Here is a 24,392-nt window from a genome sequence, read left to right on the forward strand (position 1 = left end):
CCTGTTTAAAAAAAAAAAAGGCTGAGGGCGTAGCTCGTAGATAGAATGCCCTGGGTTCCATCCCCAGTACTGGGGGGGGGGGGGGGAGAAAAGAAAAGGAAAGAAATAGGATCTCACTAGGTTGATGAGTCTCATTATTTGAGGAGGCTGCCCTCAAACCTGAGATCCTCCCATCTCAGTCTCCTGAATAGTGGGATTGCAAGAGTACACCACTATATCTGGTTTATTCTATAGCTTTCAAACAGCTAATATTTGACATGGAAATAATCATCAATTGCTAGTTGTCATGGTAGAGTAAATAATCTTGTTACAGGTGTCTGGAAATTTGGGGGCATCTTTATTTGGAGAAAATTTAAGCTATGGGCTGTGCACAGTGGTACAAGCCTATAATCCTAGCAACTTTGGAGGCTGAGGTAAGAAGATTGCAAATTTGAGGCAAGGCTGGGCAACTTAGTGAGACTCTGCCTAATAAATAAAATTGTTTGGGGGTATTTCTTAGTAGTAAAACACCTGTAGGTGCAATCCCCAGTATATGCCGCACATGCATATACACTCCCTTAAGTATAGTCTTGGATGCTGGCGTCGTGGTGCATGCTTGTAATCCCAGCATTTGGGAGGTTGAGACAGTAGGATCGCGGTTCGCGGACAGCCTCAGCCACTTAGTGAGGCCCTTTGCAACTTAGTGAGATCCTGTTTCAAAATAAAGAATAAAAAATAGGGCAAAGGGTGTAGCTTGGAGGTCAAATGCTCCTGGGTTCCATCCCCAGACCGACCCCCCCAAAAAAAATATAGTCTTGGGTTCTCGAATTATGATTTAAAAGCCGGACATGGCTGCGCACACTTGTAATCCCAGCATTCGGGAGGCTGAGACAGGAGGATCGCGATTTGCAGACAGCCTCAGCTACTTAGTGAGGCCCTCTGCATTTAGTGAGACCCTGTTTCAAAAGTAAAAAATTAAAAAATAGGGCAACAGGGCAGAGGGTATAACTCAGAGGTCAAATGCCCCTGGGTTCCATCCCCAAACCCGCAAATAAAATAAAATAAAATAAATAAATAAATTATGATTTAAAAGTTTCAAGCATCTTATTTAATATATAGAAATTGACAGAGGAAAACCAAGTATACTTAGCAGTTGGCTCGATTTTCAGAATGATATTTAGGAAATTGAGGGACAAAAGAAAATTACCCTTTATATTCTAGGGCAGTTATGGTCAAAGACCTGTCTGTAAGTGACCCCCAAGTTCTTTTTCTTTTGCAATTTATTTATTTATTTATTTTTTGCGGTATTAGGGACGGAACCCAGGGGCATTCTACCTCTGAGTGCCACCCTACCCCTATTTTTTATTCTTTATTTTGAAATGGAGTCTCACTGAGTTGCAAAGGGCCTCATTAAATAGCTGAGGCTGGCTTTGAATCTGTGCAATCCTCTCGTCTCAGCCTCTCAAATGCTGGGATTACAAGCGTGCACCACGACATCCAGCGTCTTCCCCAATTTCAAACGAGATAAAGCATTGCCAAGATATGCAGCTGAATATTCAGGATATAACACACAGTGTCTATTAAATGTTCACAGGGAAATTTCCACACACTATGAACTTTTCCTTTGTTGGGTATGGGTATTTTTGAAATCTTTAATCTTAAAAAAGTGGCACTATTTTTCATTATTATTAATTCACTAGGAAGGATTAAAAACAAAACTTTAAAAATACCTGTTTCTGCCATTTCATGTAATGTAATCATTGAATAGGGAGGTTCCTGATCACTGAAAAACAAACATTCAAGACATTAAACCTGAGGAAGAAATGACAATTCCAAAGAAAAATTTGAACTGGAAGTGTGAGAGGGTAGGAAGAGAAAGAAAAAAAAAATGAGTAGGAATGAATGTAGGGCACAGATGGAAGAGAAAACCAGAACTACAACCTGTAAGAACAAACATACACCACACGTCTCCTGTCCATGGGCGCTGCCCATCAAGATGGGCTGATGAGCACAGGCGGACCACTGCGGGCCTGAGGTACAGGCTGATGCTGGAGACCAGAGTCTCCACTCAGCTCCACCTCTTGAGGCCCAGTGCCAGCTGAGACGAGCCAGGAGGTCGGCATCACTGTCCTCATTCTTACCTCAATCAAATGACAGGGTGGGAGGGGCAATCCTCACCGAGGGGACCAAGGACCACATAAACATCTTCACTTGAAAGCTTTCTTCTTGGAAATATCACTGCATGCTTAAACTTTTTTCTTTTCTTTTCTTTTCTTTTTTTTTTGGCATGTGTGTGTGTGTGTGTGTGTGTGTGTGTGTGTGTGTGTGTGTAACTAAGGATTGAGCCCAAAGGCATTCTACCTTCAACCTATACCTGTAGCCCTCTTTTATTTTTGAAACATGGTCTTGCTAGGTTGCTGAGTCTCACTATGTTGCTGAGGCTGTCCTCAAACCTGTGATCTTCCTAATTTATCCTCCCAAGTACTGGGATTCCAGGCATGCGGCACTGTTCTGGCTGCATGGTTGCATGCTTACACTTTATGAAACTGTATTATAAGACAAGGAAACCAAGCTTAATCAAGAAGCTTTAATATTCTAAACACTTGTTTAAAATGGTACTAGATACCTTAATTCCATGAGTTTTCAAATGGAGTTCAGAAATCCTAAGGAGGTGCTTCAGGGGAACTTCAATATTAAAAATTTTCCATCAAACAATGATAATTAATTCTGTGTGTGTGTGTGTGTGTGTGTGTGTGTGTGTGTGTGTGTTTGGCACTATGGATGGAACTCAAAGGCATTTTACCTCCAAGCTATACCCTCAGCCCAATTATTTATTTATTTATTTATTTATTTATTTATTTATTTATTTGGAAACGGGGTCTTGCTAGGTTGCTGAGAACCTAAGTCGTGGAGGCTGGCTTTGAACCTGCAATCCTCTTGTCTCAGCCTCCCAAGTCCTGGAAACAATGGCAATTCTAACTGCTGAAGGACTTGTCTCTTATTTGTTTACATATTTTGGATCTCTGTTTACTGTTGTAAAAAAAACATTAAAACTATTGTCTTAAATCATTTCATCCTCAGAATAATCTTGTGATATAGAAATAGCTACGTTTTTCTCACTCACTAGGTGCTCCTTGACATATCTTGTATCCTTTCAAACTAAGAGAAAATTTTGACTTAAAGAGTTTTTAAAAGCTTTATAATGTTTTAAAACAATATAACTGACTGATGTAAACACTCCCAAAGAATAATCTGGCATCAATGAAACTAAGTGTGCATAGATTCATCAGTTCTAGAGCCGGGTGTGGTGGCGCACACCTGTAATCCTAGTACTTGTGAGACGTCAATAGGAAGATTACAGGTTTGAGGACGGCCTCAGCAAGTAGTGAGACTCATCAACCGAGTGATAACGTTTCAAAATAAAAATGAAACAGGGCTGGGGGTGTAGCTCAGAAGTAGAATGCCCGGGATTTCAATCTCAGTACCACAAACAAATATTTCTAGAGAAACTTTTACATAGGTTCACAAGTTGATGCATATTTGTGCTGGTCACCACAGGGTTATTTGTAGAACCAAAAATTTGGCAGTAACCTAAGTGAGCAGAGGAAAAGGTAACAAAACATGGTACTTTCAAGCATAAGAAAGAACACTCTGTAGCAGTCAAAAGCAGTTGTAAATTTACACATAGCAACATAGGTCTAGAATTAATGCTGAGAGAAGTTAAAAACACAGAGGTTTATATAACTAAAGCAGTTACGTAAATTTAAAAAACCATTCATACCTCTCTATATAGGTATTTTTCCAATATAGACATAAACAGACATGGTGGGAAAACTGGAAGAACATATCTTACTCATGAGCTTAAATGATTTTCCCACCTCAACCTGCTGAGTAGCTAGGACTATAAGGGAAAACACATTTAAAATTCACTAGAATTGCTACCTACAAATATCTAGAGGTAGGTGATGGAGAGGAGCAAGAGACTGGAAAAGAAGGGGGAAATAATAAAGCACAACAAAGAGTTAGCAACCAATGAGAAACAAAAGTAATTTAATTCTATAAATAGGTACTTAAGCTAGGCATAGTGTCTCATGCCTGTAATCTTAGTACCTGGTAGGCTGAGACAGAAGGATCACAGGTTCAAGGCCAGCCTCAGCAACTTAGTGAGCCCCTGTTTCAAAATTAAAAATAGGGCTGGAGGTGTAGCTCAGAGGTAAGACATCTCTGAGTTCAACTTCCAGAACAAAAAACAAAACAAAAAACAAAACACAAAAAAAACTTAATGATCAAGTGTGGTGGTACAAAACCTGTGATCCCAGTACTTGGGAGACTGAGACAAGAGGATTGCAGGTTCAAAGCCAACTTTAGCAATTTTGGGAGCCTCTGTTTCAAAGTAAAAAAAAGTAAAGCTGGGGGTATATGTAGCTCAGAGGTAGAAAGCCCCTGGGTTCAATCACCAGCACATACACAAAAAAGGTACTTAATGGACACAAACATTTTATACTCAAAGAACAGATGAACTCTCTTATGGAACAGAAAATGTGGTGGAAGGTAGAAGCTAAGTCAGAGGATTACTGGGTTGCAGATCAGGAACTGGAGAGGAAAGTGGGAGCTCTGAGCTGCTTGTAAAGTAATGGGACCAAAACTCCACCTAGAGAAGGTCCAGGGCAGATACACAGAGTAAATGGGGCGGGGGAGAGGAGCTGAAAAGGTTATGGATGACAACTATAACAGGTATAATGTGCAAGTCTCCAGAGACAGTAAAAGACAATGCAGCGGAAAGTGGGTTTCTTATAGCTTATAGTGGGTCAGAAATTCAGAACTACAATTTCAATTTTAGGTTCATTTAGAAAGAGCGCGCGAAGGTGCGAGACGAGGGCACGTGTGAAGGAGCTGGCACACGGTGGCACACAGGCACCAGCACAAGTGAGGAAACAACTCTATTGAGAGAGACGTCCGCGGGCTGAGAACGTAGCTCAGACGTAAGGCTCTTGTCTAGCATGCACGTGTGAGTCCCTGGGTTTGACCCCCAGCACTGAAAAGAATGAATATAAAAACAGAAGAGCCTGCAAATTGAACTTCAAAGCACTTACGAGTATCATTAACGCCATTAACAATCTGAGTCACTATCAAAAAAATATACAAATAATAGATCTTAAAATCATTTATAAATTAGTGTATTTGGAGATAAAACAACTATAAAAATAGATGAAATGAAAAGGCAAATCAAACAAGCAGCTATGAATTAAAGGGAAAGAAAAGATTAGAAATACTAGACATGACATAGTTACTAGTAGTCAAAACATGATATAATTTCAGATCTGGCATAAAGAGAAATTAATGAATTAGAAGAGTATTCAGGGATTTACTCAGAAACAAGAACCAACATTCAAAGAGATAATGCCTGAGTAATTTCCAGGACTGAGGAACATGACTTTAGATTGAAAGTACATAGGATTAAAATCATATAACCACTACAACACAGTAAAACAAGAACAAAAAACTTTGCGTACATGAAGAGAAAATAAAGCTTGCTATAGGGGCATGCTGCAAATAGGCAATTTATTTCAAAATAAAGTCAGAGAAAACTAGGAACCAAAACCAAGCAACTCTTTTCTATAGCAACCCTCTCATTATGGCATTGGGAATGATACTCTCTTATCAGCGTTACCCTTTCCTGAGTAAACAACAAGAGGACAATAAATACAGGTAATTTATAATTCCAGAACTGGCATGTATCCAATTAGATATACTCTTTGGTAAGCCCGCCTCTTCTATCTTTCTTGTTTAACAGCTCTATGAATTTTATAGGTCAATAATCTACACATTCATGTTTATAAACGAAACTGTTTTGCCATTATCTTATTCAACATGTCTCTTTCCTATTGGCTCCATACTGCTTCATTTTTCCATTCTAAGAAGAATTATACCTATCATTTTGTAAAAACTCATTTAAAGTAAAAGTTATCCTGTTACTCAAATGCCCCGCACCTGCCTCACTTAAGTGAATTATGTGCTACATCAACAAGGTCACTTAGAATGTGAACTGCTTTTCTGGAACTTGGAAGTAAGGCTCTTACAGTGCTCCCATAATCCCTTAATCACTGAAAATATGACAAAGTCTATTTTGCACCTGTTGTTTTTTTTTAACATTGCTGTGGTTTGCTTCTTTGTTAGGAAAGAATAACTTTTCATTACAGTTTTACAGCTTGAGGAATGTTTTATTGTTTTTTTCCTTTTGTGGTACTGGGTATTGAACCCAGGCGCATTCTACCTCTGTGCTATATCCCCAACCGTCTTTTAATTTTTGTTTTAAAACGATCTCACTAGGTTGCTGAGAGTCTTGCTAGGTTGCTGAGGCTGTCTCCAAACCGCGACCCTCTCATCTCAGGTTCCCAAGTATTGGTGTACATCATCATGTCAGCTGGAATCTTTCTTTTTTTAAAAAACGATTATTATTGAAGACTAACAAACCAGTATTTTGTAGAAGAGTCCAATATAGCTCTACGGATTTGTTTATATATGCATGGATATGTACTGTTTTATGCTGTAATTTTTGAGGATTCAAACAAAACTAGGTTTTTAGCAATATGATTATCAAATATTTATATTCTTATACTTACTAGCAGGACCTGAAGCAAAAATAACCCAGAAATAAATATTTAAAAATTAATACCATCAGAGCCGGCATGGTGGCACACACTTATAATCCTAGCACTTGGGAAGCTGAAACAGGAGGATTGCACAGGTTTGAAGCCAGCCTCAGCTACTTAAGTGAGGTCTCAGCAACTTAGTGAGACTCTGTTTCCAAATAAAATATAAAATAGGTCTGGGAGTATAGCCTGGGGGTAGAATGCCCCTGGGTTCCATCCCCAGTACCTCAAAAAAAAAAAAAAAGTTACTCCTATCAAAGCCAGGCATGGTGGCGCACGCTTATAATCCCAGCATTAGGGAGGCTGAGACAGAAGGATTGTGATTCATGACCAGCCTCGCTACTTAGTGAGGCCATTTGACCCTGTTTCAAAATAAAGAATAAAAAATCAGGCTGGGGGTGTATCTCAGAGGTAGAATGTCACTAGGTTCCATCCCTAATACTGCCAAAAAAAAAAAAAATTACCATCAAGACAGACATAGAGGCACATGCCTGCAGGTTTAAGGTCAGCCTTGGCAACTGAAATGAGACCCTCAGCAACTTAGCTAGGCTGTTGTAACCTAAATGAGAAAAAGGGCTGAGGGTGTAGGTCAGGTGTAGAATGCCCCTGGATTCAATTCCCAGTACCAAAACAAAACAAAAGATCCTGAAAAAACCAACAACAAAACCACTATCATCAACTGAACAACTGTTTTGTATAAAGCATATAATCATTCATGTAAGAAAAGCATTCCCATTTGTACATGAGAAATCTGAGGCTTAAAAAGTAACTGACAAAATTTTGGACAGCTGGTAAATGGCTGGGCTGGAAATATGAACCCCGTCCATAGTGTTTCTAAAATTTGTGCTCTTAACTACTAAACAACCTTAGGTTGGCATGTTTTTAAAAGTTGAACAATGCTCTTTAATTTCACTGTTATTCAATCTGAGACTTTTGTACTTCAAGTCAGACAAAGTGGGGGGAAAGAAAAACAAGTACAGGTGTGCTCTGCAGTTTCAACTTACAAGGTTCCCCAATGAATCTAGGAGGACCCAGTAAATACATTATGAAGGAGGATAACTCCCCTTGACCTTGGTCCTGAAGTTGCTAACAAGTTTGCATGCAGCCAGGCTCTTGATAAAACAACTCATCTTCAATGTCTAGTCAGTGGAACAGGTAGGCAAGTACAGTAACAGCGAGTCTTCATCAAATCATATCCTACTGTAGACAGCAACACAAAACTTACTCCACACTTAGTATATTCCTTATTTCTGTGTTTAAACATTTCCAGACAGGAACAGATGATAGCAAGTAAAAAATTTGCAACCTTATAATTTACTCTGAGGAGAAATAAAATATTCTCCCTTGCCTTAAGAGCAGAAGCCTTGGTAGATAAATCCTAAATGAACAAAATGAGTCCAAAAGCCATGGTTCCTGGCAGAACACTTCCCATTACAATGGAGGTGACTGTGAGCCAGATACTTACTTATCTACAAGGGTCCGTATTACTGCCAGTGTGTCCAGCACTAGTCCATCTACATTTTGTTTCTTTCTCCTTGGCTCATGTGGTCCTCGGCCTCTCCTTGGAGGCCGGACAGGGTCCCGGGGTTGGCTCCTTGTGTCAGCAGTGGGGACTGCACTGTTCTCAGCTTGTTGCTGGTGAGTATCAACACTGTCTTCTCCTCCACTGTCATCTCGGCAGATACAGGAATTACCCATGGTAAGAGTGGCACTTCTAGTCCCCAGTAGGTGGGCTATGTGCTCCTCGAGAGTCAATAGCAGACCCTGGCCAAGGCTTCTGCTTGCTAAGAACACGGCCCAACCAAACACAATCATTTAGATAGTTTTCAGTTTTCCAAGTACTGTTTTCATAATCTGGAGTTGAGGAACTTGCATCCTATTTGTTTTTAACAACTGAATGCCAAAGAAAGTTGCAGAGCTAATCTCCAACATTATCAGCTAAGGAAAATCCTGGTCATCCACCGGCAATTCTAAAAGAAAGGAAGGAAAATAAAAGGAATGTGAGTAGAAGATTCTTGGCCACTCAATTCATCAAACTATCCTGGCTTGGTTTTATAGACATTCAGATTACAATGAAGAATCATCCTTAATTGTTTTATAGGTTCCTAACACAAAGAAGTATCTTTAGACAACAGACTTTGCAATAAATCCTTTTCATCACGATGTTATAAAGTTAAAGCTGGGGATGGTAGAACACACCTCTAATCCTAGTATTTAGGAGGCTGAGCTAGGAAGATCACAGGTTTAAAATCAGCCTTAGCACCAGGCGTGGCGCACACTTGTAATTCCAGCATTTGGGAGGCTGAGACCTGAGGATCCTGGTTAGCAGACAGCCTCAGCTACTTAGTGAAGCTCTCCGCAACTTATTGAGACCCTGTTTCAAAATAAAGAATAAAAACAGGGCAGGGAGCTGGGCGTGGTGGCGTACGCTTATAATTCCAGCATTTGGGAGGCTGAGACTGGAGGATCGCGGTTCGTGGACAGCCTCAGCTACTTAGTGAGGCCTGGTTTCAAAACAAAGAATAAAAAAATAGGGCTGATGGTGTAGCTCGGAGGTCTAATGCCCCTGGGTTCCATTCCCCAGACCCGCAAAAAACAAACAAAAAACAAAAAAACAAAAAAACAAACAAAAACAGGGCAGGGGGTGTAGCTCAGAGGTAGAATGCCCCTGGGTTCTACCCACAGTACCGCAAAAAAAAAAAAAAAAAAAAAAAAAAAAAAAATCAGCCTTAGCAATTAAACAAGATTCTTAGCAACCTAGTGAGACCCTATTTCAAAATAAAAAATCAAGAGGGATGGGGGTGTAGCTCAGAGGTAGAATGTACTTGGATTCAATCCTCAGTACTCTTACTGCACCACACACAAAAATAAAGTTGATTAATAAATCATACCCTTATAAACCAGAGAAATTACAATTGATGTTTAAGAAACATGTGATTTGGGTAAAGTGATGTGTACCTGTAATCTCAATATTTGGAAGCCTGGGATAGGAGGATTGCAGGTTCAAGGCCACCCTCAACAACTTAGTGAGACCCGGTTTAAAAAAAAAATAAAATAGGGCTGGAGATGTAGCTTAGAGGTAGAATGGCCCTGGGTTCAATCCTCAGTATGTATATATACCACACACATAAAAAAGAAAAGAGGAATATAGGCGAAGCCAGTTGTGGTGGTGCACACTTGTAATCCCAATACTTGGGAGGCTGAGACAGGAGGATCTTGTAGATTTTAAACCAGCCTCAACTACTTAGTGAGGCTCTCAGCAGCTTCGTGTGACCCTGTTTCCAAATAAAATACAAAATGGGTCGGGGGTGTACTATCACCACACACACACACACACACACACACACACACACACACACACTATGCAGTTTTTCAAGTTTTTTTGTGATTAAAAAAAGAATCATCTCTTTTCATGAAAACACGAGACAATTTAATTTTTCAAATAAAATGTCCAATTATACATGCCTGTTGTTGAAAAAGTTATACAAACATGAAAGCTCCTACTTGATAACAAAAAGAATAAGAGATAGGTCGCTGATTTCCCAAGTGGAGGCTCACTCCAGGATTCTCTGGAATCAGACAAAGAGAAAGTTTTTTTTTGATAGGTAAGCAAGACTCTGTTTGGGGACACATGGATTTATATCACAAAGTTACATTCTCACAGTGATCAGTCTGCCGAGCAACATAGCTGCTACAAAGTTAAGAATAAGATGCACCAAGTATCTTTATTTAAAAATACCAAGCACCTTGTGCCAAGCAACAAGCTGAGACTAGACAAAAGACAAGAAGCAAGAAGGTACAGTCCTTGCCCTTCAGTATCCATGGATGGGCATTCTTATCCCACACGTGTTATCATGAAAAACCAAATGATAGAGCCAGCTCTTCACTGGATGAAAACCTCTGGTTTGGTTATAGAAAGACTTGAAAGTTGGAGACTGACATGGAGCTGGTAGAAAAAAGTAAAAACAAACAAACAAACATGGGAGCCAGACGTGGTGGCGCCTGCTTGTAATCCCAGCATTCGGGAGGCTGAGACAGGAGGATCGCCATTTGCCGACAGCCTCTGCCACTTAGTGAGGCCCTTGGCAAATCAGTGAGACTCTGTTTCAAAATAAAGAATAAAAAAAGGGCTGAGAGTGTAGCTCAGAGGTGGAATGCCTCTGGGTTCCATCCCCAGTACTGCCAAAAACTAAAACAAAACAAACAAAAAAACCATGCTAACATTTGGAGTCGAGGGCACAAAAGTAACAGACAAAGCTAGGGTGTATTGGCGGTTTACAATTAATTCCTCATGTTCTAAGCATTAGCTCAGACCTAGATATGAATAAAATCTATAATTCAGTGGGATTAGAAGAAAAAAATAACTTCCATTATTCTAAATAGACTCTCAAATTATTTTCAACATTTCTCCAGTTTACTGCCCATAAAAGAAAGTCAGAAAAAGGGGAGGGGGACAGAAAGTCTTTACATATATATGAGAAGAGAGTCTACTAGCTTAGCATGGTGGCACATGCCTATAATCCCAGTACTTGGGAGGTTGAGATGGGAGGAACACAGGTTTGAGACCAGCCGTAGCAACTTAGGGAGACCCTTTAGCAACATAAAAAATTTAAAAAAGGTCTGGGGGTATAGCCTGGAGGTAGAATGACCCCAATTCAATCTCCAATAACAACAACAACAACAACAACAACAACAACAACAACAACAACAACAACAACAAAAGGGTGTGTACTGGCTTCTCTAATGCTCCAGAGCCTTTAAATATATACCTTAATACAGGAATGAGGGGAGGGAGGAAAAGAAATAGGAAGAGAAAGGACAAGAGAGGAGAATAATAAGAGAACAAGAAAAATAAGAGAGGGAACATACATTATCTGTCCCAGACTACCAAGACAGCAAAGGCTGAGGCAAGGAATACTGCAGATGTTCTTGGTTCCCCAAAACCAGCCAGGCTGGCTTCAAAATTTGCAAGTGATACTTAAAAGGATGTGACTGAAGAATATAGGTAGGTGCATGATGTAAGGACTCAGCTTGAAATAGCTTTCAACAGAGGATACTTCTAAACCAGCAAAGAGAAGATGTAAATGGCATTCCCATTACTACAGGGACAAGGGTACAACTCCCTCCAGAGAGTAGACAACCAAAAGATTTCAATGCTTAAAAGGACAGAGGAGACAGTAACCAGAAATAACTCTTCTTAAAAGGATCCCTGGAATAAATTTCTATTGATCTTATAAATTATGCTGGCTTTTGAAAAAGACCAAAAAGCATTATGTAAGAAGCCATGCTCTGACCTCCTCAGATATGGCACAGATAAGGCACTATGGAACCATTCAGATGAAAAGTTTCCTGACAGGCCTGCTATGCTGGCAGTAGCCCAACTGATTATGCCACCAGAGCACTTGCTTGAAATTCCAAAGTACCACATTAAAAAAATCTTTATTTGAGCTGGGTAATGGTGGCACACGTTTGTAATCCCAGCATTTGGGAGGCTGAGACAGGAGGAGCCTTAGCTACTACTTAGTGAGGCCCTTTACAACTCAGTGAGACCCTGTTTCAAAATAAAGAATAAAAAATAGGGCTGAGGGTGCAGCTTGGAGGTAGAATTCCCCGGGTTCCATCCCCAGTACTGAAAAATAAAAAAAGCAAATAAAGATTTTTTTTGGTACTGAGGATGGAACTCAGGGGCATTCTACCTCCAAGCTATACCCCCAGCCCTATTTTTTATTCTTTAGTTTGAGACAGGGTCTCACTGAGTTGCAAAGGGCCTCACTAAGTAGCTGAGGCTGTCTGCGAACCTGATCCTCCTGTCTTAGTCAAATGCTGAAATTATAAGTGTGCGTCAATACTCCTGGTACCTGTTAGTTTAATCCCGGCATTCAGGAGGCTGAGACAGGAGGATCACAGTTTGAGAAAAGCCTCAGCTATTTAGTGAGCCCCTTTGCAACTCAGTGAGACCTTTTTTCATGATAAAGAATAAAAAATAGGGCTGAGGGCATAGCTCAGAGGTAGAATGCCCCTGGGTTCCATCCCTAGTACTGCAAAACAAAAAACAAAAAACAAAAAACAAAAAACAAAACAAAACAAAAAAACAATTCAGGGCTGGGCATGGTGGCATGCTCTGGTAATCCCAGTATTTGGGAGGCTGAGACAAGAAGATCAGGGTTCACCAACAGCCTTAGCTGTTGCAACTTAGTGAGACCCTGTTTCAAAATAAAAAATAAAAAATAGAGCTTGGAGGTAGAATGCCCCTGGGTTTCATCCCCAGTACCCCCCCCACACACACACCCCAAGCAAACAAAAAATTCAGGTCTGTTTTAAAACCTAAGTGCTGTGCAAGTCTACAGAAAATGAAAGCCCCTCTTCTGTACTACCTAAGCATACTTCTTTCCCAAATCTGCCCTTTGTTAAAAGCTTCAAGCAGCTGTTTCTCTATAGCTATTTTTATTAGTTTGTTTTTTGGTACAGGGAATTAAATTCATGGCCACTCTATCACTGAGCTTTTATTTTTTAAATATTTTAAACAAGGTCTTGCTAAGTTGCTGAGGGTCTATCTAAATTGTCAAGGCTGGCCTTAAAACTGTGATCCTTTTCTCAGCCTCCCAAGTAAGTCCTGGGATAACAGATGTGTGCCACTGTGCCCAGATATAATTTGCTTTTTAAAATCTAGTATCACAACTTTGCATACCAGTGTATCTAGAACTGTCTTAAACCCACACTCTGCTTTATCAGTTCCTTTCCGTTTGTGCTACAAAAGCCTGTGGCAAGACGTAAGGACATTATGGGGATGGAGAAAGGGAGTAGTCTCAGATCTGATATGTAAGAACTCTTGCAGGGAGTGCTGCATTCCCTAGGGAAGCGCTAACTCCAAACTGCTTCCCCGAAGCGAGGGCCTAGGACTGTTCTCAACTTTGCAGGGCAGAAGGGAGTCCACTGGCTTCTCTAAGGCTCCGGAGCCTTTCCACACCATCGGTATGAACGGTGGGATAGAACACAAGATGTAAAAACGGATTCAATCCAACCAGACACACTGCACCAGGGAAGGCACACCTGAGGAAGGGAGACAAATCAGGTACTAAAAATAACTGGAAATGATTTAAGAATGTCAAGGTGAGCCAAGTCCCAAGAAAACACAGCCTTGAAGGAAGAGAGAGCGAACAGGGGATCCTGCGAAGTTATGATTTAACACCAACGGTTATAAAGATATTTAGAAGAATTAACAAGAAAGTGTTGAGGATGCCTGTGAGGAAGGCAATTTGTCAGATCCCAGAGTTATGGAGGGGCAGCGGAGGGAGCTCTAGAGATGGAACCCAGGGCTTCATACCTGCTAGACAAGCATTCTGCCATTGAGCTACTCTCCCAGCCCTGGGCTGCAATTCTTTTTTTTTTTTTTTTTTTTTTTTTGTGGGTCTGGGGATGGAACCCAGGGGCATTCTACCTCCGAGCTATACTCCCTGCCCTATTTTTTATTCTTTATTTTGAAACAGTGTCTGAGTTGCAAAGGGCTCACTAAGTAGTTGAGTCTCTCCACCAACCGAGACCCTCAGGTCTCAGCCTCAGGAATGCTGGGATTACAAGCGTACAGTGCACCGCCACATCTGGCTTGCAATTCTTAAACATTTTTCTACCTCCAATTTTTTTTCTTAAAGCTTATGTAAACTGAATTAATTTATGCAGATTTCTACTTAGTATAATTTCACAGTGATTGTAAGCTATCTAATACATGCAGGTATTTGTTTTTAAAACGTGACTAAATTTGGAGGTAAAAAGATAAAAAGTAAGTTTTTTTTTATCTTTCTAAATTGAATTCAAGTGTATTATGGGTTTTTTTTTTCCCAAAAGAGTCATTTTTCTTAAATGACCCAGATAATGATGTAGACTGTAAATTTTTTGGAGAAGGAAATAAGAGGATTTGTTTTGTTTTGAGTTTGACATGGAGTCTGTGTTGCTTGGGCTGGCCTTGAACTTCTGGGCTCAGCCTCCTAAGAAGCAGGGACTACAGGCACATATCATCATTCTGGCAATGGAGTTAAAAAGCTTTTCAAATACTTTAAAACCAAACATTTTCTCCCACCCTGTCTCCCCCCACCACTTTTTTTTAAGGACTAGCTGTAAAGACCAGGTATAAAGAAGAAGCTAATTAGGTAGAAGTCATGAGGCATTTCACAGAGGAAAGGCTTTGGAAACATACAAGAAAAAAACAAGAGCCACTGCCTTTAAAGAATTTCTGCAACGAGCACCAAAGACTTTTGAGGATGACAGGCACATAAATAAAGTCTATAATCTTTTACATTTATTCAGCACTATAAAGCTATATAAAAACAGCTTATTTGAAAATAATTACTCATGATACTTTCATAAGAAAGAAGTTGTGACTACTGATTGGGCATACAGCTAAGCAATTACACTTTAGAAAACTTTGTTTTAAGCTGGGTGTGGTGGCGCACACTTGAAATTCTAGCATTTGGGAGGCTGAGACAGGAGGATTGCGGTTCACAGACAGCTTCAGCTACTTAGTGAGGCCCTTTGCAACTCAGTGAGACCCTGTTTCAAAAACAAAAAAATAAAAAATAGGACACCAGGACTGGGGTGTCGCTTGGAGGTAGAATGCCCCAGGGTTCCATTCCCAGTACTGCAAAAAAAAAAAAAAAAAAAAAAAAAAAAAGAGAGAGAAAACTTTGTTTTATTTTTCATTTAAAAACAGCATTACTGCCGGGCATGGTGGCGCATGCTTGTAATCCCCACACTTGGGAGGCGGAGACAGGAGGATTGCACAGGTTAGAAGCCAACCTTGCTGGCATAAGAGACACTGTTTCAAAAATATAAAATAGGTCTGGGAGTGTAGCCCGGAGGTAGAAGGGCTTCCAGGAACCCCAGTACCACCAAAAAATAAAAAATAAAAATAAAATAAAATAAAAACAGCATTACTAATTGGGTGTAGTAGTGCATGCCTATAACCCCAGTACTTGGGAGGCTGAGATAGGAGGACCGTGGACTTGAGGCAGTCTCAGCAACTTAAGAAGGCTGTGTTTCAAAAATAAAAAATAATAAAGGGTTGGAGGTATAGGACTGTGGTAGAATGCCCCTGGATTCAGTCCCAAGTACCAATACTATTACTACTACTACTACTGCTGCTGCTGCTGCGACTATTTTGTTAAAATAGCAATATTCAGATTACAGCTTTTGCACAGGGTACCATAGGCCACCTACAGCACAGTACATGGGCTTTGCAGTCAGGCAGGCCTGGCACTAGTCCCAGCCCTGCAATATTTATTGCTATGCATTTTTTTTTTTTTTTTTTTTTTTTGGTGGTGCTGGGGGTGGAACCCAGAGGCTTTCTACCTCCCAGCTATACTCCCAGACCTATTTTTATACTTTATTTGGAAACAGGGTCTCACTAAATTGCTGAGAGCCTCACTAAGTAGCTGAGGCTGGCTTCAAACCTATGTGATCCTCCTGTCTCCGCCTCCCAAGCGTGGGGATTACAAGTGTGTGCCACCACGCCTGGCTCGCAGTGCATCTTTTTTAACCTGACTCTTAAATACATTTTTACAAAGTGTTGATAGCAATCGTCCCTACCTCAAATACAACTTCAAATACTCAGAACCCAAATTTCTAGGGTATGGCCCAAGCCTGTGTTTGTTTCCTCCCTCCCTTCTTCCTCCCTCTTTTATTTCCTTTTATTCCCCTTTCTTCCTTCCTTCCCTCCCTCCCACTGGGGATTGAACCCAGGGGCATCCTACCTATGAGCGACACACCCATCATCATCATCATCATCATCATCATCATCTTGAAACAAGGCCTCACTAAGTTGCAGAGGGCCTCACTATAACTTGCTGAGGCTGCTCTTGAACCTGCAAATCCTCTGTCTCAGTCTCCCAAAGTGGTAGGATTATAGGCGTGAGCCACCACGCTCAGCTTCTGTGTTTTCTTAAGAGCTCCCCAGGTGATTCTGATGGCAGCCAGGTCTGGAAGTCACTACTACAGTACCCACCACAGAACCTGGCACAACAGAATTGCTGAATAATTCAGAGAATTGCTGAAGAATATTATTGCTGAATAAAGGGAGAAACTGAAATATTATAGGTGAGTCTTTTGGTGTCAAAAATGTTGATATCTCTTTCCAGAAAAATAAACTGAGACTTATCTCTGAATGTAATCTTTTGGAGATGTCAGCTACAATAACCATTAGAATAGTTATATCCATCAGTGAGATATACAATACAGCCAAAATAACCATATAGAACAGTCATACCAGTTAGTGACGTGTACAGTACATATTAGTGAAATGAAAAGATAGCTCCATACAATTTCCCATCAGATCCACCCTGTGAAGCATCATGATCCACATACATGGTACCCTGCTTGTGGGTAATACCATCCAGGGTTGACAGACTAAATGGAAATGAGTAAGATTAGAGATTATGTAAAGATAATACAATTGTAATAATTATATGCTTCACTTTAACTTTGAAGACTATCTGGCATCAGATCATGAAGTCAATTCTGGGACACACACACACTCACACACACACACACACACAAAAGCTGGTCATATAATTTTTAGATACAATTATTACATCTGTAGCTAGAACAATCATCAACTAGCTTAAAGATAATTTTTTATCACTGGATATCATTGCTTAGCAGAGAGAATTTTCTTATCATCTTAATGGCAATACTTTTAAAATCATTAGACTCTCAGTAACTATCATGCTGCAGGAGCATAATTAAAATAAAACATTTCCCTTGCAAATACATTTCTCTGCAGTGTGGCATTATTGACCTGTCTCCCATCCCAGATTGGGAATTTGAATATGCTAGACAAATGCTATTTTCTCCATGTCTCTATTATTTATGATGTAGTAGATTTTTATATTATTTGTGTATTGGTCCTGAGGATTGAACCCAGGGGCATTCTACCTCTGAACTACACTCATCTTTTGTTATGTTTTATTTTGAAACAGGGCTTCCCTAAGTTGCTGAAGGTCTTGCTAAGCTGCTGTGGCTGGCCTGAAACCTGTGATCTTCTTGTCTCAGCCTCCCAACTGCCAAGGCCAGTTTAAAAAAAAAAATATATATATATATATGTATATATATATACACACATATACATATAAACATACATACATACATATATATATTTTTTGTGGTACTAGAGATGGAACCCAGGGGCATTGTACTTCCAAGCTACACCCCCAGCCCTATTTTTTATTCTTTATTTTGAGACAGGGTCTCACCGAGTTGCAAAGGTCCCCCTAAGTAGCTACTAAGGCTGTCTGAGAACTGTGAACCTCCTGTCTCAGCCTCTCCTATGCTGGGATTACAAGGTATGCCACCACACCTGACTTTTTAAAACAGAGAGAAAGAGAAAGAGAAAGAGAAAGAGAAAGAGAGAGAGAGAGAGAGAGAGAGAGAGAGAGAGAGAGAGAGAGAGAGAACATGCGCGAGCAAACTTGGAGTCTCAGTAAATTTAGCATTAAAGCTTCAGGGTTCTGGTCTTCCAAGTGAGTATAAAACACAGACCTCTACTATATAGCCAGCTCACTTGAGGCATCTGGCTAACTGGTCTAACCCTTTCTAACAAACGGTCCAGGAATCAGTGATTCATCTCTTTAAATATTTGCTCATAGTCAGTCATTAGGCAGAACAGTGACAGAAAGAACTTTCCTTCCTCTGAAAATAAGACTTCAGAATTATGCTGCCAAGAAAGGGGAAGCTGGTTAAAAACCAGACACTGAGGTTGGGTGTGGTGGCGCAAGCTGCTGCTTCTTTTTTTTTTTTGGTTGGTACTGGGGATGGAACCCTTCTACCTCCAGGCTACACTCCCAGACCTATTTTATATTTTTTTATTTGGAAACAGGGTCTCTTAAACCAAATAGACTGGTTTCAAACCTGCACAGTCTTTCTGTTTCCACCTCCCAAACCCGGGGAATTACAAGTGTGCGCCACCACGCCCAGCTGGCACAAGCTTCTAATCCCAGCATTTGGGAGGCTGAGACAGGAGGATCATGGTTCGCAGACAGCCTCAGCTACTTAGTGAGGCCCTCTTCAACTCAGTGAAAAGATATTGGGCATGAAATTAGGATTTCTGTAGTATTTTTTCCAATCCTGAATGGCAACTACATATGTGTGTGTGTGTGTGTGTGTGTGTGTGTATATGTATATATATATATATACATACACACATATATAGTTATGTTGTATGTATTATGCATATATGTTGCATGCTGGAAATTTTAATGACTTTCTCTGATAAAAAATGTTTTCAGATTTTTCTCTAAAATGGTGTGCTACAGGTAATAGCTTCTAATGTCACATTTACCTCCTCTCAATTTTTTTTTTTTTTTTTTTTTTTGGTGCTGGGGATTGAACCTAGGGGCTTTTTACCTCTGAGCTACATATACAATGTAGTATAACTATTTACACAGCATTTACATTTTATTAGGTATTATAAATAATTTAGAGACAGTTTAGGCAAGGATGTGTATAGGTTCTATGCAAACACCTTGTCATTTTATAGAAGGAACTGAAGTCTATGGATTTTGTTTATCTGTAGGAGTCCAGAAAAATCCCTGCAGGATATCACAGTACTGTTGTATTTGGCTGTAATTTCACCTTCGCGCCAAAAGGAAAGGTGGCCTTGATAAGATGTACCTGTCATCCAGGAATCTAAAAACTATCACTATGCGGCACTGAGCAGTTGAGGTTTAAGTTGCATAGGGTTCTACCATCTCCTTAATTGTGACTTTCAAGTAGTCTGGAGAATTATAGGATAATTCTGATACTATTCTTATGTACTGAGATTGGTTTAAGAAAGTGTATCTTTTTTGTGTGTGCTTAGTACTGGGAATTAACACAGGGACATTCTACTGCTGAGATACACTTTCAGCCCCATTTTATTTTTTTAATCTGGAAACAGAGTCATGCTAAATTGCCAAGGCTGGCTTTGAATCTGTGATCCTTCTGTCCCATGCACTGGGATTACAGGTGTGTGACACCACACCTGCCTTAAGGAGGCACATTTTTCAGAGAAAACTAGACATTTTCTGGCTGAACTCTTAGAAAGAGTATCTGGAAAAAAAACTTCCCCTAGTGCATGCTGGATATCCCAGTACATGGTAGTATGAGGCGGGAAGATCACAAATTCAAAGCCAAACTCAGAGAGAGTTTCAAAAATGAGACAGAGCCGGGCGTGGTGGCACACGCCTGTAATCCCCGGCTTGGGAGGTGAAGTAAGGAGGATCGCGCAGGTTCGAAGCCAGCCTTGCTGGCTTAAGAGACCCTGTTTCCAAATAAAAATATAAAAATAGGTCTGGGAGTGTAACCCAGAGGTAGAAGGGTTTCCAGGAACCCCAGTACCACCGAAAAAAAAAAAAAAAAAAAAAGATAAAGCTAGATGTGGTGGGACATGCCTGTAATACCAGTACTTGGGAGGCTGAAACAGAAGGATCACTGGTTCAAGGCCAGCTTTAGCAATTTAGCGAGACCTTATTTCCAAATAAAATATAATAGGTCTGAAGGTATAGCTTGGAGGTAGAAGGCCCCTGGGTTTCATCCCCAGTACCACAAAAAATAAAAATAAATAAAATAAGATTAGATAAAATAAAATAAAATTAAGGCCTGGGATAGGGTAAGGAATGTTCAGAAGCAAATACTAGTTTAAAAAAAAAAAAGCAGTAAACAATCCCTAGTGAAGTCTAAAAGGTTAAAAATCTGCTGCCTTGGACAAAAAAAGGGAATACTAAGGAAAAATTGAGGTAAGTGCTAATGATGGCTGCAGGACACGGGAGAAAACCAAATGTAATATTCCTTACTGTTTGGGATTTTCTCCCAGGAGACCAAGTAACAGGAAACCATGTAGGCTACAACCATGTAGGCTATATTATTCAAATACACACAAATCTGAGGAAAATTTTCCATTGAGGAAAATTCTATGCTTAAAAACAAAAAAAGCAAACAAGAGCTGGGTGTGGTGGTGCCATGCCTGGCTTTTGGGAGGCTTTGTAATCTCAGCATTTGGGAGGCTGAGACAGGAGGATCACAGTTCTTGGACAGTCTCAGCTACTTAGTGAGGCCCTTTGTAACTCAGTGAGATCCTGTTTCAAAATAAGGAATAAAAAATAGGGCTGGGGGTGTAGCTTGGAGGTAGAATGCCCCTGGGTTCCATCCCCAGTACCACCAAAAAATAAAAAATAAGGCCAGGCGTGATGGCACACGCTTGAAATCCCAGCATTGGGGAGGCTGAGACTGGAGGATCGTGGTTCGTGGACAGCCTCAGCTACTTAGTGAGGCCCTCTGCAACTTAGTGAGACCCCATTTCAAAATAAAGAATAAAAAAAATAGGGCAGAGAGTGTAGCTCTCAGACCTTCAAAAAATAAATAGATAAATAAATACATAAGCAAACAAGCCAGGTGTGGTGGCGCATGCTTGTAATCCTAGTACTTGGGAGGCTGAGACAGAAGGATTGCAGGTTTTCAGCCAGCCTCAGCTACTTAGTGAGACCCTGTTTCAAAATAAAGAATAGGCCGGGCGTGGTGGCAACACACTTATAATCCCAGTACTTGGGAGGCTGAGATAGGAGGATTGCACAGGTTTGAAGCCAGCCTCAGCTACTTAGTGAGGCTCTCAGCAACAGTGAGACCCTGTTTCCAAATAAAATAGAAAATATATCTGAGAGTGTAGCCAGAAGGTAGAAAGCCTCTGGGTTCCATCCCAACACCACCACTACAATAATAATAATAATAATAATAATAATAATAATAATAATAATAAAAATTAAAAATCGGGCTGGGAGTGGAACTCAAGAGGTAGAATTCCCCTAGGTTCTATCCCAGTACCCTCCCCCACCCACACACAAAGGCAAACAAAATACTTTAGTGGCATGATGGGAATACTTTCCTTATTGACATCTACCTCCAATGATGTGTAGCCGAGTGTACCTGGGAGGTACACTCAGGAGGATCCCAGGTTCAAGGCCAACTCCAGCAACTTAGTGAGGCCCTCTACAACTTAGTGAGAACCTATTTCAAAATAAAAATAAAATAGGGCTCGGGTGTTGCTCAGAGGTAAAATACCCCTGTGTTTAGCCCCCAGCATACCACACACACACACACACACACACACACACACACACACACACAAATACATACACAATGGTGTCTAAAACCACCCAACTGCATACTCAATTGGATACTGATTAGAACTTATTAGGCAGCCAATATATATTTTAGGGGGGTCTTTATTTTTTTTCTTTTTGGAACCGGGGATCGAACCCAGAGCACAGCACGTGCAAAGCAGGCGCTTTGCCACTTGAGCTACATCCCGGCTCCATATATTTTAAATAAAATTCCCCTAAAATCTGGAAATACTATTTCCAGGATATTTACCACCTTAAAAATCTGAGGCTGGATGTTGTAGTACATGCCTGTAGTCCCAGTATTTGGGATGCTGAGACAGGAGGACCACAGGTTTGAAGCTAACCTCCGCAATTTAGTGAGATCTTGTTTCAAAATAAAAGAATAAAATAGGGCTAGGGGTGTAGCTGAGGTAGAATGGCCCTGGGTTCAATCCCCAGTTACACACGCACACACACACATAACCTACAACAACAGCACTGAGATACCGCCATCCAATAAATATATATCCAATGCTTATATTCCAGACAGCAAGCAAAGACAAAAGACTCCCTAATGCTCTTGGAAAAGAGAGCTGGAGTTAGGCAGGAAGGACAGCAATACATAGTACATGGAGCTCCCTGCCTAAAGCCTACAGATAAGGGATCAGGTCTATTAGAAGGAAGCTTCTGCACCCATCAATCTTCAAGTAAAAAGGACCTTGATAATATTGAAGTATATTTGTATGAGTGAATTTTGGGATGACTATTTAAATTAGCATTAGGAAAGGAAATAAAGGATTTATATTTGCATTGTAACACCATCATTTCTTAAATTAAATGCCAAAATATTGTGGTACAAATACCTCTACTCATATAGTGAAAAGTTAACTAAAAGTCTATACTTTATTATAATTACTACTTTTTTTTTGTACTGAGGATCAAACTGTGGGCCTCACAAATACAAAGCAAGAGCTTTAGCACTGAGCTACATCTCAGCTTTAAAAGTCCATAAATTAAATTGGTAAAGTTAAATAGCAATTCTTATGATAAAACAAGGAATCATAATGAAAAACCAAAATCATTTTGAGCTATACTGAAGATCTACCCCAAACTAAGCACCTTTCTTGAATACTGCAAGAATCCCCATTCTTCTTTTGTTGTTATTGTTGTGCTAAGGATCAAACGCAGAAGTGTTCTACATCTGAAATATACCCCAAGCCCTATTTTATTTTTTTATTTTGAAACAGGGTCTTGCTAGGTTGCTGAGAGTCTTACTAAGTTGCTAAGACTGGTCTCAAACCTGCAATCTCTTTTAGCTTCCCAAATACTGGGATTATAAATGCCAGAATCCCCATTTTTATGATATACAAGAGGCTTTGCATTGTTATCTAGTTTCCCAGGACAGACTACCTGGTATAAAAAAGTATTATTGAACTGGAAATGGTGACACATGCCTGTAATCGCAGTACTTGGGAAGCTGAAATGGGAGGATCACAGGTTCGAGGACAGCCTCAGCAAGTAGTGAGACTCTTATCAACCTAGTGAGAAAAAGGTATTATAGACCACAGTAAATTCTAATTGCTATAGCTTTGGGTTATAAAAACTATGTTTAGTAATCCGTAACAATTTACTTAGTAGGTAACTACTCTTAGGTATATGCACGTATAAACAATTGTGAAGCAATAACAACTGGGTTCTAGCCGAGTGTGGTGGTACATATCTGTAATCCCAACTACTTGGGAGGTTGAGAAATGATTACAAATTGGAGGCCAGCATGGGCAACTTTTTGAGACCTTTCTCGAAACAAAATAATGATGGTGCACGCTTGTAATCCCTGCATTAGGGAGGCTGAGACCTGAGGATCGCGGTTTGCAGACAGCCTCAGCTACTTAGTAAGGTCCTCTGCAACTTGGTGAGACCCTGTTTCAAAAAACAGAATAAAAAATAGGGCAGGGGCTGTAGCTCGGAGGTCAAATGTCCCCGAGTTCCATCCCCAGACCCGCAAAAACAAAAACAAAAAACAAAATAAAATCAGGTCTAGGTACTATCTCAGTGGTAGAGCACTTATCTAGCACACTCAAAGCCCTGAGTTCAATTTCCAGACACAAACAAAAGGAGTTGCATTTCCCATGAGAAGGTGTGGGGTAGGAGCCATATTTTGAGAATCACTGCATTAAGTGAACAAAGGAGAGGAAACTTAATTCTTCAGGAGGTAGGAGGGGCAAGAAAAAACTAACACTGAAACAGTAACTATGAGGTAATAATATACTTGCTGAGTAATGTATTTGAACTCTATTTGAGGTATAAAGGATCCATGAAACTATGTCTGGAAACTGTAATTTCAAGCAGTAAGAAAGGTATACAAGCCGGGTGGGGTGGCGCTCGCTTGCTCACTTGTAATCCCAGTACTTGAGAGGCTGAGACAGGAGGATCACAGGTTCGAAGCCAGCCTCAGCAGCTTAGTGAGGCTCTCTGCAACTTAGTGAGACCCTGTTTCCAAATAAAATATAAATAGGTTTAGAGGTATAGCTCGGAGGTAGAAAGCCCCTGGGTCCCATCCCCAATCCCCAGTAAAACACACACACACACACACACACACACACACACACACACACAGCTATACGTAGGGTTTATTCCTTAA

General features: G+C 40.3%; 1 protein-coding gene across 1 annotated transcript in view; it reads right to left on the bottom strand.

The window, feature by feature from the left end:
• RSPRY1 (ring finger and SPRY domain containing 1) overlaps nt 1–8,447 on the bottom strand; it is a gene marked incomplete at both ends in the record, with an annotated part of 39,235 nt that extends 30,788 nt beyond the window's left edge. The window contains 2 exons of the mRNA XM_080703284.1: nt 1,710–1,762; nt 8,098–8,447. Coding sequence (XP_080559410.1) covers nt 1,710–1,762; nt 8,098–8,447 — 403 coding nt within the window. The remainder of the gene's footprint in view (nt 1–1,709; nt 1,763–8,097) is intronic.
• Between the last annotated feature and the right edge of the window lie 15,945 nt (nt 8,448–24,392).

This window comes from Muscardinus avellanarius (genome assembly GCF_963383645.1).
Source record: "Muscardinus avellanarius genome assembly, chromosome: 10".
Taxonomy (NCBI): domain Eukaryota; kingdom Metazoa; phylum Chordata; class Mammalia; order Rodentia; family Gliridae; genus Muscardinus; species Muscardinus avellanarius.